The sequence below is a fragment of the Dermacentor andersoni genome, chromosome 2 (genome assembly GCF_023375885.2).
Source record: "Dermacentor andersoni chromosome 2, qqDerAnde1_hic_scaffold, whole genome shotgun sequence".
NCBI classification, from domain to species: Eukaryota; Metazoa; Arthropoda; class Arachnida; order Ixodida; family Ixodidae; genus Dermacentor; species Dermacentor andersoni.
In genome coordinates, this window is record NC_092815.1 from 159,211,116 (window position 1) to 159,226,304 (window position 15,189).

General features: G+C 42.4%; 1 protein-coding gene across 3 annotated transcripts in view; it reads left to right on the forward strand.

The window, feature by feature from the left end:
• Window positions 1–15,189, forward strand: part of PAN2 (PAN2-PAN3 deadenylation complex catalytic subunit PAN2) — a 92,171-nt gene that overhangs the window by 32,424 nt on the left and 44,558 nt on the right. For all 3 annotated transcript variants that reach the window (XM_050187359.2, XM_055076093.2, XM_055076092.1), the window contains exons 13-15: window positions 2,200–2,349; window positions 10,934–10,974; window positions 14,123–14,268. In XM_050187359.2, coding sequence (XP_050043316.2) covers window positions 2,200–2,349; window positions 10,934–10,974; window positions 14,123–14,268 — 337 coding nt within the window. The remainder of the gene's footprint in view (window positions 1–2,199; window positions 2,350–10,933; window positions 10,975–14,122; window positions 14,269–15,189) is intronic.

Here is a 15,189-nt window from a genome sequence, read left to right on the forward strand (position 1 = left end):
GATCATATTGCACACATGTCACAAATAATGTGCATTTTCAAGCCAGTGTGAGTACTATAGCATTTGGTTTAGAATGTATGGCGATGCATGTGTAAATACCGAACCAGCTTGGGCAATGCGATGAGATTCAACAGCTGATGATTGTGCTAGCTGCCATCATTGTGTGTTGAATGTTGCTTGTCTTTCTGGGCAATTTTCGAAAGGCTTTTGATGCAGTTCCACATTCTTTACTCCTTTTCAAGTTATCCTACCTTGGCCCGCCGCAATGCATTCTTAAGTTATCTGACAAACCGATACCAAAAAGTAGTAATTAATGGATCAAATTCAGACTGTGTCTTAGTATCATGAGGTGTCCCACAAGGGTCCGTGCTGAGACAACTTTTGTTTTTGATATATATTAATGATATAGGCTTGGACATTACATCCAAGATTAGATTATATGTCGATATCTGTGTGATCTATAGGGACATTAACAACCACGTAGACACCACTACCTTACAGGCAGATTTCAACCAAATAGCTTAGTGGTGCCGTAAATGGCATATGACTTTAATTATTTCTAAGTGTTATCTCCAGTTTTCTAGAAAGCATGAAACCGTAGGAAACTACTACTATTTAAATGCTCAACAAATAGCAATAACTGAGGAATTGAAAGTAAAACACCTAGGAGTTATATTTTAATTGAACCTGGCTTGAAACAGCCACATAACCTACGTAACCGTAAAAGCTAGCTGTGTTCATAACCTTTTGAGAAGAAACTTCAGGAAAGCATTGCATAAAGTCAAAGAGGTTTTATATTTTTCTAATGTTCACCCTACCTTGGAGCATGCTTCTGTAGTATGGGACTCGGAGTCTGTAACTCTTGCTAATAAGTTAGAAGCTATCCAAAATAAATCCAGCGTGGTTCGTAACTAGCTCGTATCGGATTAACTCTAATGTTATTACCCCAAAAAACCTGCTCAATTGGGATGCGCTTCATATCCGCCGTACTGTATCCAGGTGTTCACTATTAAATCAAATTGATCGGAACAATTCCATTATCAACTGCCGCATTTTGCTAAAACCACCTATTTGCGCATCACAAAGACATGATCATAACAGAAAAATATGCAAAATTTATTGTCGAACAAAAGGTATCTCAGTTGTCTTTCTTTCCCCACAGCATTAAAGAATGGAACAAACTGCCTCAGGATGTGTTGTTGACAAATGACAAAGATTTTGTGTATGTGCTAAGACAGCATATTTGTGATAGCACGTAGCAGTTATCTTGACTTCTAGAAACTAGGCTCTTGGTGTCTTTGCTCTTTGCTCTTGGTGTGCTTCTTGGTGTCTTCACCTTTCAACCATTATTTTTATTTTTTCTGTTACATCCTCTCTACAGCAATGCCTTTGGACGATTTGTAGTATCATAATAAATAAGTAAAATAAAAGTTTGCCCAATAACGATTAGATCCTTCACTCACACTTTTGGTAGTGCCTGGTTCCTTACCATCACATCACTCACTACAACATGCCAATATGAGGGCAACAGAAGCATAACCTGCATCAATGAATGCCATTCACTCCAACAAGCTGGTGTACCGGTTGATTGCCGTGTCGTCTGACAGTGAAAGTATACCAAAGGAAATGATAATTCCTTGATGCAGCTTCTGTTCCTGCATCAAACAGCCACAAACTTAGGTCACTTTTATTCTCCCATTGTACCTTTTTGGTTGGATCACAATGGCCTCTGTGCTTCCTAACTTCTCTGCATAGTTTGCAGCAGTCCTGGTAGCACCTTGCAAATCCTTTAGCATTTGAGTGCCATTTTCAAGGTCTTGAAAACCTTCAAATTTTATGAAGCACTTGATTCTTACAGTTTCTGCTTTAGCTTAGTAGATACTGTTCAGACATTTGGCCACAAGGTTAGCGGAACTGAAAACGATCAAGCCAATTCGATTTGGCTGGCATTATTGTTATTTATTTGCAAATCCTTTTTATTTATGCTAACTAAAATGTTGGCTCATCACTGCAAGCACTGTTTTGTTTTCTATCAAAATTAATGCTACTTTAACCTGTGAAAAGACATTTTCAGGATCTCGAAAAATTCTTAAAACATTAAAGTGCTCAATTGTTTACTTATATTTAAATTTTTTTTTCACGAGAACTGATGCAAACCCTGTCACTAAAAAGTAGTGTCACCTTTGCTTATTTACACAGGCGAGCAATTTTCTTCGTGCGTTTCGGACTATCCCGGAAGCGTCTGCCTTAGGCCTCTTACTTTCCGATTCGGATGATGCTCGCAAGAAGGTTAACTTCCCACGACTTGTGCAGAGCTGGACGCGATTTGTGCTTCAACAGATACATTCGGTAAGCAAAGGCTGCTATCTTGTTTCCTCGACTGACAGTTCCTGTGTTGTGTGCTGCCTATATTTTGTGATGTCTCACTTGACAGTCTGATTTCAGCATGAAGTGGGAGCAGCTGCTTGATAAATAGAACATGTGAAGCAAAAACCTGTTTAGTACCTTGCACCTTAAATATGAGAGAGCTAATGTCACAAACAAATGAATGCAAATCATCTGGCTCCTTATTTCACCTTCCTTATAACTTCTGCCCTCTTATCAAAGCACGTGCATGTCCGAAAGAGAAGTGCTTGTCAAAGTAGCACTCTGACCAAAACTTCTCTGATAGTCAAGTAGCCGAAATAATTCCAGTTCAATTTCCGACCACTCGAGATAACTACCAAAAATGTGCAGAGAACTGCAATGCAAGCTTTACCAAATGTAGGAGAAAATGAATTGTAAGCACAGTGCTTGAGAAAGTGGCTTTACTGTGGAAAAAAAAGCAGTTTTTTTTTTACATATAGATGTAGATGTAGATATAGATATAGGGACACTGAATACAGTTTTATATATTGTTTATTACCAATAAAAAATTTGAATGCAGTGCCCCTACATTAAATTCTGCATTCTTTAAGCTAGTTTGAATGTATATTTCTAGGCTTGTACAAATATCAATTTTTTGGTTTGAAATGAAGTCGAAGGGAATAGTAATTAGTAGTGTCAAATAATCTTGAAGCTAATAGTTTGAATAGTTGTGGTATTTGCATAAAACATTGACATAAGAGCCAGATGTTGACAAATCTAATAGAGTATAAACCCCATGCAAGCGATCTTGCACGCGACAGCGACAAGCGACGCAACGGAGATGGCTGTCGCGTTCACTCGTCGCCTACAAGTCGTACCCCATGCGAGCGATGAGTTCGAGCGACGTCTCCCCAGTGTTGCCGGTATGAGGGCAGCAATATAGGCACCGAAACTAGCATGACGCACGTTTTATTAACTTAAGTTGATGTCTTTTACTGTAAAAAGCGGCATAAAATATTTCTGAAGATTTTGCAGTAGGTTCTCATCCTTGCACATATAAAAATTCAATTGTTTGCTCGTTCCGTGCGACAATCGGAAGTGCTTGAGTTATGTACATCCAGTTCCGGCTTCGCGCTATTGGCTAGTCGCTCATAGCACTTCCGGGCGACGAGCGACGAATTTTAGATTTGCAGAACCGAGCGATCGCGTGGCAAGACCGAGCGATCTGTTCAAGCGACGGCCCGATCCATCGCTCAAAGCCGTCGCTTGTCGCTGTCGCGCACAAAATCACGCTCATAGGGTTTAGCCTTAATAGTTGATTCCTTGCTTGCAAAAAAAGGAAACAGGTTCATCTTGAAAGTCAATTTATTTTCAAAGTGACTATATTGAGATATTTTCATGCAAAAATGCAAGTCTAACATTTCTTACAACTCCAGGCACAGAAAGTTTGTTTACAGGCTCTTGATAAATGTTGTACTTCAGTCTACTTAAAATCTTGGGGTGGTTGAGACCGCAGGAGTGTTCGCAGTTTGCCTATCATGCGTTGTCGCAATGCTGTGAAGTGCGACTTTGACTACATTACGCCAGCAGTTTATGCCATGTTATGCAAATTCAGCTTGATGCTTTTCATCTACGTGCTAGCTTAACACATTCCGTTCTGCAAGCGCACAGACAAAATGCTTTTTAAAATTTAACAGCAACATTGGGGTGGAGGTTAATGCGAATTTTGACTTGAGGTGTCGCTTCATGGCAATACAAATCTCATCTTGAGGTGTGGTTTCACTTTGAGGTGTAGCCATAAAACTACACTTAAGGCAAATTTCTCCACCATCAGTGTCATCAAAGCGGTGGGGAATAGAGTAGCTGGCCGAAGATATGATGCGGACAATTCTTGCATCCATGAATGGAGACCATTTTTACGAATATTTGTATTTGCAGTTTTTTCCACACCTTATAAGCACGGATTTTTTCTTCTTTCCGGGTTGTTGGAATTGGGTGTGCAGTGTATACACACAAATTTATATGTACATTTGTTTGTTTCGAATGCTTCGAATGAAATTAAAGCCATAGTGATTATCAAATAGCATAATATTCCATCATAGATTCACTCAAGCTTAATATTTCTCCAAAAATACAGGCTGTAAGAAGGCTTTTTGGGCTTCCTGTACTCATGATGACTACAAACCATAAGTGAAGCGCAGGTGAAGTTTACTGTAGTCTTTGCATATGGTGTCGGATGCCTTTGGCTTTGTTTTGCTATCTACAGTGGCTTTTTGCTTCCTAGTGCTGCACAAAATAAATGGTGAGTGGTGGGGGGAGGGGAAGGGGAGGGCTTCATGTCTGCAAAGCAATCAGCAGTCTTCTTCCTTGAATGAAGTTTCTTCTGGGTGCACACAGCAGGCAAGGATCAGAGATTTAATGTTGTTTCTGGATGACAAAGGAGATGCCTGCCCAAAAGATATGATTTCATTCCAGCATGTTTTTTTAGTGCAAGCTCCTCTATGTGGCCCCTCTCTGCCACACGTCCTTACGTGGCCTTGAATTCGCTTCCAGATGAACACATCTATCACAACACTTAAGGTCTAAATTATGCACTACATACAGAAAAGACCTGATGCCTACTAGTTCCACCTGAAGCTGTTAGTAACTTTCTGCTTGCTTGAGAGGACTGGTGTCATGATTCGTTCATTTTTGCATGTTTTGAATCTTAAAGAATTGTGTGTGTGTGCGTGCATGTGTGTGTGTGTGCATGCGTGGGTGTGTGTGTGTCAGCGTGTGTGTCATGTGCATGCATCTGGGCATCAGACACTCAGAAAGAGAACAAATCGTCTCGCAAACGAAAGCAAGAGATGGCGAGTGAACGAGGAGGAAGATGAAACAGATTGAGGGGGGGGGGTAGGTAGCAAGTGTCAGGCGAACTTGGCACGACCCTCCAGATTTCAGGTTCTTTGACAGATGGCAAATCACACCGAACCTGACAATGAAACTGCGTGGACCGTGCCTGCTCTTTAACATCAGCGCTGGCTATGCACAGAGTGTTGATCGAGTCACATGATATGCGGTTCTTTCACCTGTCATGCAAATTGGCCTTACAATAACCAAACTGCCGTAAAGTTCGTTCAGTCCTTCTGTATTTTGGAGAAAAACTGGAAAGAAAACCTTTTTTTGCAATAGATAAAATAATTCCCCCAAAACACAGGTCCACTATTAAACTGAAAGCCTCATTGGTATTCAGCACAATAGAACATCACTAATTAATTAGTTTCAGTGGAAAAAGAAAACCTTGATTCTGGTCGACAGAAATTCTGTTGATAAAAAATATTTTCCAGACCTTCAAATACTGGAACTGAGCTGTAATCAGTGCTGGCATATTAATTTGGTGTTCCCTTTAGTAGGAGTAGACCACATTGTATATATATATATTGATTTCTGTGTACCCAAGTTACTTATAGCTTGCAGCATTCTTGTTATGCAATGCTAAGTGTTGTACATGCTGCCATCTAGCGAAAGCAGGGAGACATAGTTCCCTGTGACTGCGCGTGGTCGGCGATCTGGCAGCGTGTGCTTCTTCTTCTTTTTCTTGAGATAAAACACGTCTGAGAGACCATTAAACATGTGCGTATATGACTCCTCGTCTGGCCGTCTCGCTCTTCCTTCCTGGCTACAACTTGGTGTCAGAAGAACAGGTTCTACCAGCAGACATCAGCTCCTAGTCATCCTCCGTGTGAAGGATGATGCCAACAACAAAACGCCGGTGAGCTGCTCCCTATACGCACATCTCGGTACTCACGCAACGTGACCCCTTAACGTTGGAGGCCATGGTGTTATTCGTAATTCAACCGCCAGACGCCTTCAACTTTTCGTTGCTGAATGAGTGGCTGAAGTGAAAAAAAATATTTTCACATTTCTGAACCTCTTCAGGGTTGTGCGTTAAGCCCGAGAAACATCAAGTAGACACGCTACTCTACATCATGGGCGAGCGAGCCGATGAAATCTACGCCACTCTTGCTCTCTCTGAAGAGAACTCCAAGAAATTTGATGCAGTCGTGGAGCAGTTCGACAAATACTTTATCCCGCGACGCAACGTAATCTTTGAATGAGCCAGATTCAACACCATAGTGCAACAAGATGGTGAGTCGGCCGAAGATTTCGTTACTGCGCTTCAAACACTTTCGAAAGACTGCGATTTCGGAGCTCTTCGAGAACAGTTCGTGCATGACCGCCTCGTAGTTGGGATAAAAGATAAGCAGCTATCCGCCAGGCTACAGCTCAACGCAGACCTCACTCTTCAGAAGGCTCTTGAGTGCGTCCGTAAGATCGAGAGCGTCTGTCAGCAACAAGTCGAGCTCCGCCAGGAAGTGCCATGTGTGATAAAAGTTGTGCCCGCTCCCCAATCCACTTGGTGTACTTTGAAACAGGACAAAAGCGGCAGATATTCACGTGAGGCAAACAAGCCTTCATCAACCTCAGGTAAAAACAGCATGCAGAAACCATGCCGTTGGTGCGGTCAAGAGTGTCACCCTCGTACTGTGTGCCCAGCATGCTCGGCAGTCTGCAGGAATTGCCGGAAAAAAGGGTCATTACGCCTCCGTATGCATGTCACGGCGCCTCGATTGTGTCGAAACGCAACAAATCAATTTAGAAGCAGGATTCCTTGGAGTAATCAAGATGTCGGATGCTGGAATGTGGGAGGCAACAGGCTTGGTTCAAGGTCAGCCAGTAGATTTCAAAATTGACACTGGCGCCGATGAAACAGTACTCCCGAAGCAAGTATTCCAGACGCTCAAGGACAGACCTTCTCTCTCTCAGCTCCTCATCGCCAGCTACATGGTCCAGACGAAAAGCTTCTTTTAGCCGCAGGAAGTGCAAAACTCAAGCTCATCTACCGCGACCGGACGACTACTCAGGATGTCTACGTCTTAGATGAGGCCCGCACTCCATTGCTAGGCAAGCCAGCAATCAAAGAACTCCGGATGTTGACATTTGTAAATGCCATTGCTTAGAAAGTGAATCCGAAAGAAGAATTTCCAGCGTTGTTCCAGGGACTCGGCAAGCTGACTTAGCAAGCGTGGGGCTGTGGACTTGTCAAGCCGCCTACTGGCAGCTTTTTTTCCGTTGTCCTCCATCTGTAATGTACATGGTGGAAATAAAGATTTGATTTGATTTGATTTGATTTGCACAAGGAACACCGAATTCAGCTGCAAGCAGGAGCGAAACCTTTCGCGCTCAGCTCTCCAAGGTGCATCCCAATCCTTTTATATAAAAGGGCAAAGTTGGAACTACAAAGAATGCAGAAACTCGACATCATATGACCTGTTGACGAGCCGACTGAGTGGTGTTGTCCCAAAGCCCTCTGGAGACGTGAGAATCTGCGTGGACTTCACAGAACTGAACCGCCACATTCCGAGAGAATGGCATCCTATCCCTTCTGTGGAGCACACTCTTGGACTTCTTCATGGAGCTAAAGTATTCTCCAAACTGGAGGCTAACTCTGGATTTTGGCAAATTCCACTTTGTGAAGCTTCTAAAAAGCTCACCACGCTCATCTCACCTTTCGGACACTTCTATTTCAACTGATTACCATTTGAAATTGTGTCTGCTCCCGAACACTTCCAGAAACATATGTCATGCATTTTACAAGGCGTCAGTAGGGTTGTCTATCACATGGACGACATCCTTATCTGGGGTTTGAATGAGCATGAGCACAATGAGACACTCAGAAATGTGCCGCAGCTGCTCGTCAAGGCTGGATTGACATTGAATGAAACCAAATGCTTGTTTAATGTCCAGCACCTCACGTTCCTTGGACACTGGCTAGATCAAGATGGAATACGACCTGACGAAAAGAAAGTTGAAGCCATTACGAAAATGGGGAGCCCAAGAAACAGGACCGAGCTGCAGAGAATTCTCGGAATGGCAACATTCCTCGCTAGATTCGTTCCCAATCTCTCTGAAGTCCTGCAACCACTTACTCTTTTGCTCCCAAAGAAGCAAGAGTTTGCTTGGGATTCTCCACAACAGCAGGCGTTCAACAGACGGAAGTCGGTGCTCTCGTCTCGCCCTGTCCTTGCAGTTTATGATCCATCAAAAGAAACGATCGTCACTGCAGATGCATCATCCTTCGGACTTAGTGCATTGATCCGGCAGAAGCAAATGAATGGCAAGTTTTCTGTCTTCGCTTATGCTTCACGATTACTCTCAGAGACCGAGAAGCGTTACGCTCAAATCGAGAAAGAGGCCCTTGCTTTAGTCAGGACATGTGACAAGTTCGGCGATTATCTTGTCAGCGAGCTGTTCAAGCTAGAGACGAACCATAAGCCATTGGTTCCCATCTTCACTTCGAAGAGCCTTGATGACTTGACACCCAGAACCCAGATTACAGAGGCTAAAGATGAGAATGATGCGATACCAGTACGAGATTGCATACATTCCAGGCAAAGACCTTCTAGCCACAGACACTCTTTCCAAAGCGCCTCTCCAAAAAATAGAAGACACGGAGCTCGAAGAAAACTAGGAAGCTTTCGTATGCTCTTTGAAAACCTCTTTTCCCATAAAGGAGCACTGCCTTCAATGGTTAACGGCATCCCAACAAACAGACCCTGTTTGTGCACAACTTCGTTGGTAGAGCAAGAAAAAAGAGTGGCCCTCCAGGTGAGATTTACCAGTGGACCTAAAACCCTTCTACGAGCATCGACACCAGCTCACTTTGGAGAACAATTTACTCCTCTGCGCTGCTCGAGTTTTCGTCCTTGCCTCTTGCCATGCCAAAATGAAGTCCTACAACTCTTACATGAAGGACACTTCGGCATAACAAAGAGACTTGCTCGAGCCAGAGATTGTGTCTGGTGGCCCACTATAGGCGCTGATGTCACTTCCCTGGTGAATCAATGTCAGCAATGCATCGAAACAACAAGTAACAGGAAAATGCCACTAAAAAGTTCCGAATTTCCAGAAAGACCCTGGCAGCACATTGCAATGGACTTGTTTCACTATAAGAGCCAGTGGTGGTTGATAGCAACAGATTATTATTCAAGATACCCTGAACTGGCTCGGCTCAAGAAGTTTACGTCTACAGCTGTAGTCAACCACTGCAAGTCATTTTTTGCACGCCACGGGTTTCCTGAGGAAGTGGTTTCCGACAATGGCCCGCAGTTTTTGTCGACTGAGTTTTCACTCTTTGCTCAGGACTATGCCTTCAAGCACATTACCTCTAGCCCTCACTATCCTCAGAGCAATAGACTTGCTGAGGCTGCTGTAAAAATCAAGACTTCCATGACAGAGATGAAAGACCCGTACTTGACCCTTCTGGCTTACAGGTTGACTCCTTTGAAGAATGGGTATAGCCCTGCGGAACTACTGATGGGTCGTCGGCTGAGAACCAAGCTTCCTCTTAGTTCCACCAAGCTGACACCCCAACTGCCAGATCAAGAGAGCCTTCGGAAGTTCAAGGAACAGTACCGGAAACATCAAAGGAAAGACTTCGACAGACGTCACAGAGACCGTGACCTGCCGGAGCTATTCTATAGAGACGGCATCTGGTTGACAGACCTCAAGTGCAAAGTGACAGTACAAGCCCCAGCCAATGAGCCTCGGTCCTATTGGGTTAACACCGACACTGGTACTGTACACAGGAACACGACCCAGCTAGTTCGCTATTCCCCTGCTAACACCAATGCAGAAAGTGTTGTATCAGTGACAGTGTAGCAGACGCCCATTCATGTTGCCAAGACACTTCCCACATGCATACTAGAAATGGGAAGTGCATGAAGCCGCCTTCTGCAGTGAACTTCGCTTGCTCTGTTGCAGAGATGTATATGCTGCCATCTAGTGAAAGCGAGGAGACAGTTCTCCGTGACTGCGCGTGGTTGGCGTCTGGCAGCGCGGGCTTCTTCTTCTTCTTGAGATAGAACACGTCTGAGAGACCATTAAACGTGTGCGTATATGACTCCTCGTGTGGCGGTCTCGCTCTTCCTTCCTGGCCATTCGTGCAAATTGGCCTTACAATAACCCAACTGCCGTAAAGTTTGTTCAGCCCTTCTGTATTTTGGAGAAAAACTGGAAAGAAAACCTTTCTTTGCAATAGATAAAATAATTGCCCCAAAATGCAGGTCCACTATTAAACTGAGAGCCTCATTGGTATTCAGCACAATGGAACATCACTAGTTAATAGTTTCAGTGCAAAAAGAAACCCTTGATTTTAGTCGACAGAAATTCTGTTGATAAAAAATATATATTTTCCAGACCTTCAAATACTAGAACTGAGCTGTAATCAGTACTGGCATATTAATTTGGTGTTCCCTTTAGTAAGAGTAGATCGCACTGTACATATATTGATTTCTATGTACCCAAGTTACTGATAGCTTGCAGCATTCTTGTTATGCAATGCTAAGAGACTCCCAAGCATTGCTCAAAATTTGCCCAAAATTTTAAGCATTAGATTTTGTGAAAAACTTTCTGATATTCGATATTCAGAATTTTTTCTTGATTCAATTTGATATTCGATTTGAAATCTACCATTCAGTATTCGCACACCCTTACATTATGTGGTATTTTTCTTTTGTAACAATTCTTGTACTTTGTGTTTCAGGAAACACCAGAATTTCAAGACGACGATGTACAGAAAACAGAGTAAGACATGCTTTCTTTCCTTTTACATTTTCCTGACTTTTATGGGGAGTCCACATCAGCCTTAATAAGTGGGCCTCCTGCGAAAGCTGGTGCGAGGGACAGAGGTCACACGTGCATCATGTCGTCTAGAGCACACACATGATTTGGATCGAAGGGCAGCCAGTAGTTATGCCACACATGTTCATAAATGTGAAAGCGCAAAATAGTATACAGTACAGTTCACTGTTAAAGGGAGCACACAGTTAGTCTTTTGACTTCCAATTACAGCTAAATTATGGCATAAAGCATGCAGACAATTTTTTTTTTCATGTGTTTGCATCAGCCTAATGTATCCTACCTACCATTCTCTTTCGATCGATAAACTAGAAGTGTTTAAGTCATATTAGCTTTATTATGGACCAGCTAGATGTTTTCTTCAATAGTGAAGTGTACTGTACGGGCCTCAGTCTTTCAGTAATAGGGAAGTGCTTGGGAGGATGGCCCCATCTGAGAGGCTTAGCAGCCTTGCATAGAGCTGCTATGCACAGCTTGCGCTGAAGCTTAGCATAGCACCAGAGGCACTAGAACATGCAGCCTAGAGAGTCAAGGAAACAAGATGGAAGAAATGAACCGCTTGTTCATGATACCACATACAATTAGTAGGCATGTCTCTCAATAACAAGACGTGGTTGTGTGAGCTTTGCTCGGTTACAACTCTTACGAAACATTTTGCGTTTTACAGCATGCAGCATTTTTGTTTAAAAAGGTTGTCAACAAGCACTTTTGTGTGACATAAACAGGGATCTTATATCTGACTTTTCTGCGCTTGCATTGTCGCTAGGATGCATGCTTACTGTATTCTCAGTGTCGTGAGATTTATTGTATATGATTCATTATAATTTATTATAATATTGAAATTTATCATCATTATTTTACTTTATTATTTCAATGTATTGAAAGTTATTATTGAAGAATAAGAAGAAAAAGAATTTATTTATTCACTCACAAAAATAAAAGCACAGTAACAAGATATACAGAAGGAGGTCCCAAAGCTCAAGGCTGTAGGGGCACCTTCTAAGGAACGTATAGCAGATTCTACGGACATCCTTCTAAATGATCGGTAACACTGGCCTGTAGCATATGATTAAACCTTATTAAGAGGAAGCTTTAGTTAGGGCCCAACTCTGATGCGACCTATTCAAATACATGTAAAATGGAAAAACGCTTTTCTAAGATAGCCACTGGTTTGATCTTATGAAATTGTTGCATTTGATAGAAAAAGCTGAATTCTAGTGACTGTTGGAAGTGAAATTTTCATCTAAAGCCTGAACTTTTTAAAAGAAATTTTCAAAAACTGATATGCTAGAATAAAATAGAAGCACGAACTTCACAAATTTGTAGCTCTGCACCAAGAACAGATACAGTTGAAACTCGATTTAACGAAGTGATGACCACGCTCAAATTATTTCATTAAATCAAGAAGTTAGTAAAATTGAGAAAGGAATTTTCAGTCCTTCGAAATCTAAAATTGTCACGTAGCGACATGCAAAAGCTACTGCGGCATTGTATTTGCTGCTAATCCAGCTATCTGTTACATAAACCATGAAATAACGAAAGCAACCACTGCCACCCCTACCGAGATGATGTTGAGTCCGCTGTTGCATGCATGGGTGCGGCTTGCAGTCTCGTCAAAATAAAGCTAGGGCCGTGATCGTGACACCTAGATGTCTGAACGCAATAGCTTTAGAGTGCACGCTCGAATAAAAACCCGTCTGTGTCAAAATTAGAAAGAACTCACCTTTTTTTTTTACTCATTTATTTCAGGAAAAAATTTTGTTAAATCGAGTTCAGCCAAATTGGTTTCGTTAATTTGGGTTGATGACAACATTGAATCCTATGAGTACCTGCTGGGGATGAAAATTTCGTTGTTGGATTGGGAACTTCGTAAAATCGTGTTTTGTTAGGTCGAGTTTTAACTCTGTCAAAGTTCCCTGAACTGCATTCGTTGGGCATCCAAAGTGGACATATTTTATATATCAAGTTATATATAACGTGAATTTCTTACATTGTTTACAAGGGCATTGCAAAATCCTACTCACATATTAGCAGTCTATTTGAGAGTTATCAATTTTGTTCACTTTAGATGCACTATTGCATGCAATTTACATAATTGTGATATCGTTTGTCATTGCTGAGAGACAAAGTTGTAAACTTGATAGTTTTGTTTTCTGAAAATTTGCCCCTTTCAACAATTTTTATAAAAAAATTGAGGGCCTAAATAAAATGTTCGCTACCAACAGTCACTAGATTCTAGCTTTTTCTTTTAAATGCAACAAGCCTCATCAAATTTGGTGCAATGGTTGCAGACAAAAATTATTTCTCCTGTCCCATGTATCCATATATGAGCCCCCAAGCTAAAGCTTCCTAATAAAGTGAACACTGATATGCAGAATATATAGTTATACCGAAGTATTGCTGAAATTTTGCAATATTCGCATGCATTAAATTGAGATTCTTTATAACGAATCCACAGGATTGTGTTATGGATATACCAAACGCTTCAGTGTCAGAACATGCTAGCTTCAAGCACACTGCCTGTTGGCAATGGTGCAGCATGCGCAAGCGACTCGATCTTGCAAGCACGCCTAAAATTATCATGTTTGACGTGCCAGGAGCACCACTCTCAGCATGGCGGTGTGAACACTTGATGCTGTGGTCAACTTTCGTGCACGGCCTCTGAGACTAGGCAAGTGCCCTCAGGAGCACTGAAAATTGGAGGCAACGTCTGCATTCCCCTAGTCTTGACGGTCATGCTTGACACTCCATAAGTGCAGCTGGTTGTACATGGTGTAGTTTGTGGCATGGCAGAAAACAATAAAGAGGGGAAAGCTGTAACATGTGCACCAACGTCATGCTTATCTTAAATAACATTCTGATTTAATTTCACATACTACTGGATATTGGCTATGTTGAGCTAGGTGTATTGATATTTCTGCACTGTTCATTATAATAAGGTTTGACTGTAGTGGGTATGGGAGGGGGCAGTGCTACTTATGTAAAGATTGCTCCCTTTCATGACCACTGGTCAGCAGGGCCCGCGACTGCATGTCTTCGCTGTTCATGTCTGGGGCCGATCGCACCATGAGCCGGTGCTTTTCTCTCGTGGCAGGAAAGCTAGCGAGATGGACAGCCAGGTGAGCAAGCTGTTTGGTTGGACGCTGCTCAACTCGAACCAGTGCCGGTGCGGCAACATCAGGGAGAAAGAGTCGACTACACTGCTCTGCTCCCTCGTCTACCCCGACCCTCTGCCACCCGGTAGGCTGCCCACATGTACCTCCTTTGAGAGAAACGGCACGAAAAAGATAGAGGGCAACTGTCGGAAGACACACACAATGAAACTGAAGTATTGTGTGCCTTGTTCCATTGGTGTCCTCACCTTTTTCTTGCTTTTTCTTTTTTGTAAAGCATGCAATTCTGCCAACTTATCCTGCATTCTCTCTTATGAAAGCATGTCTGTCTAGCTTTCTTTTCTTGCATTTTACAGTGGCTTGGTTTTAATCTGAATGCCTCTCTGTTCTCTGCATTTCTTTTAGCTCACTGCTGTTCTCCATGCATGTATCCTTTTTCTTGCTGCCTTCTCATTTCTCTTGGCTGCCTTAAATGCTCCTTTCATTTATTTTCCTTAGTTATGTTTTCCTGCCCTACACGCTTTATCCTGCCTTGTTCTGTTGTGTCGTGCCTGTCACAACACTTTCCTCTTCCGTCGGTTCTGCCTGATCCAGCATATGAGCATGCCCGGACCTCATTGGCTACAAAAGTTGTCTGTTTATCATTGTTGGAAATAAATGTTTGTTGCAGCTTCACTCAGGCAAGAGTCTGTGTGCTTTCTTTTAAACAGCGTGTAAATGTTGTCGTTTGCTCCAATCTTGAAGTTGCATCCAATCCGTCCTCCCTGGGAGCTAAAGGAGAGAAAAGAAAGAACCAAATGTTGTTTTACTGTCAAAGCAACACAAAGGAAGGAAGCAGAATTAAAGAATAAACAATGAACACTGTGCAAAGAAATTGCTTGCATCGTCATCCTCTTGCCTTTGTTTTATTTGTGAACTGATATGAGGCATGCAGCTTCTTATATTATGTTTTTCCCCACTCCATTTTGGTTCCCAAGTAGAGAAAGTACATTCTGTTGTTCCCTAAAACATTCTGGAATAGGGAAGTTGGTTCCACGAGGAGGGGAAC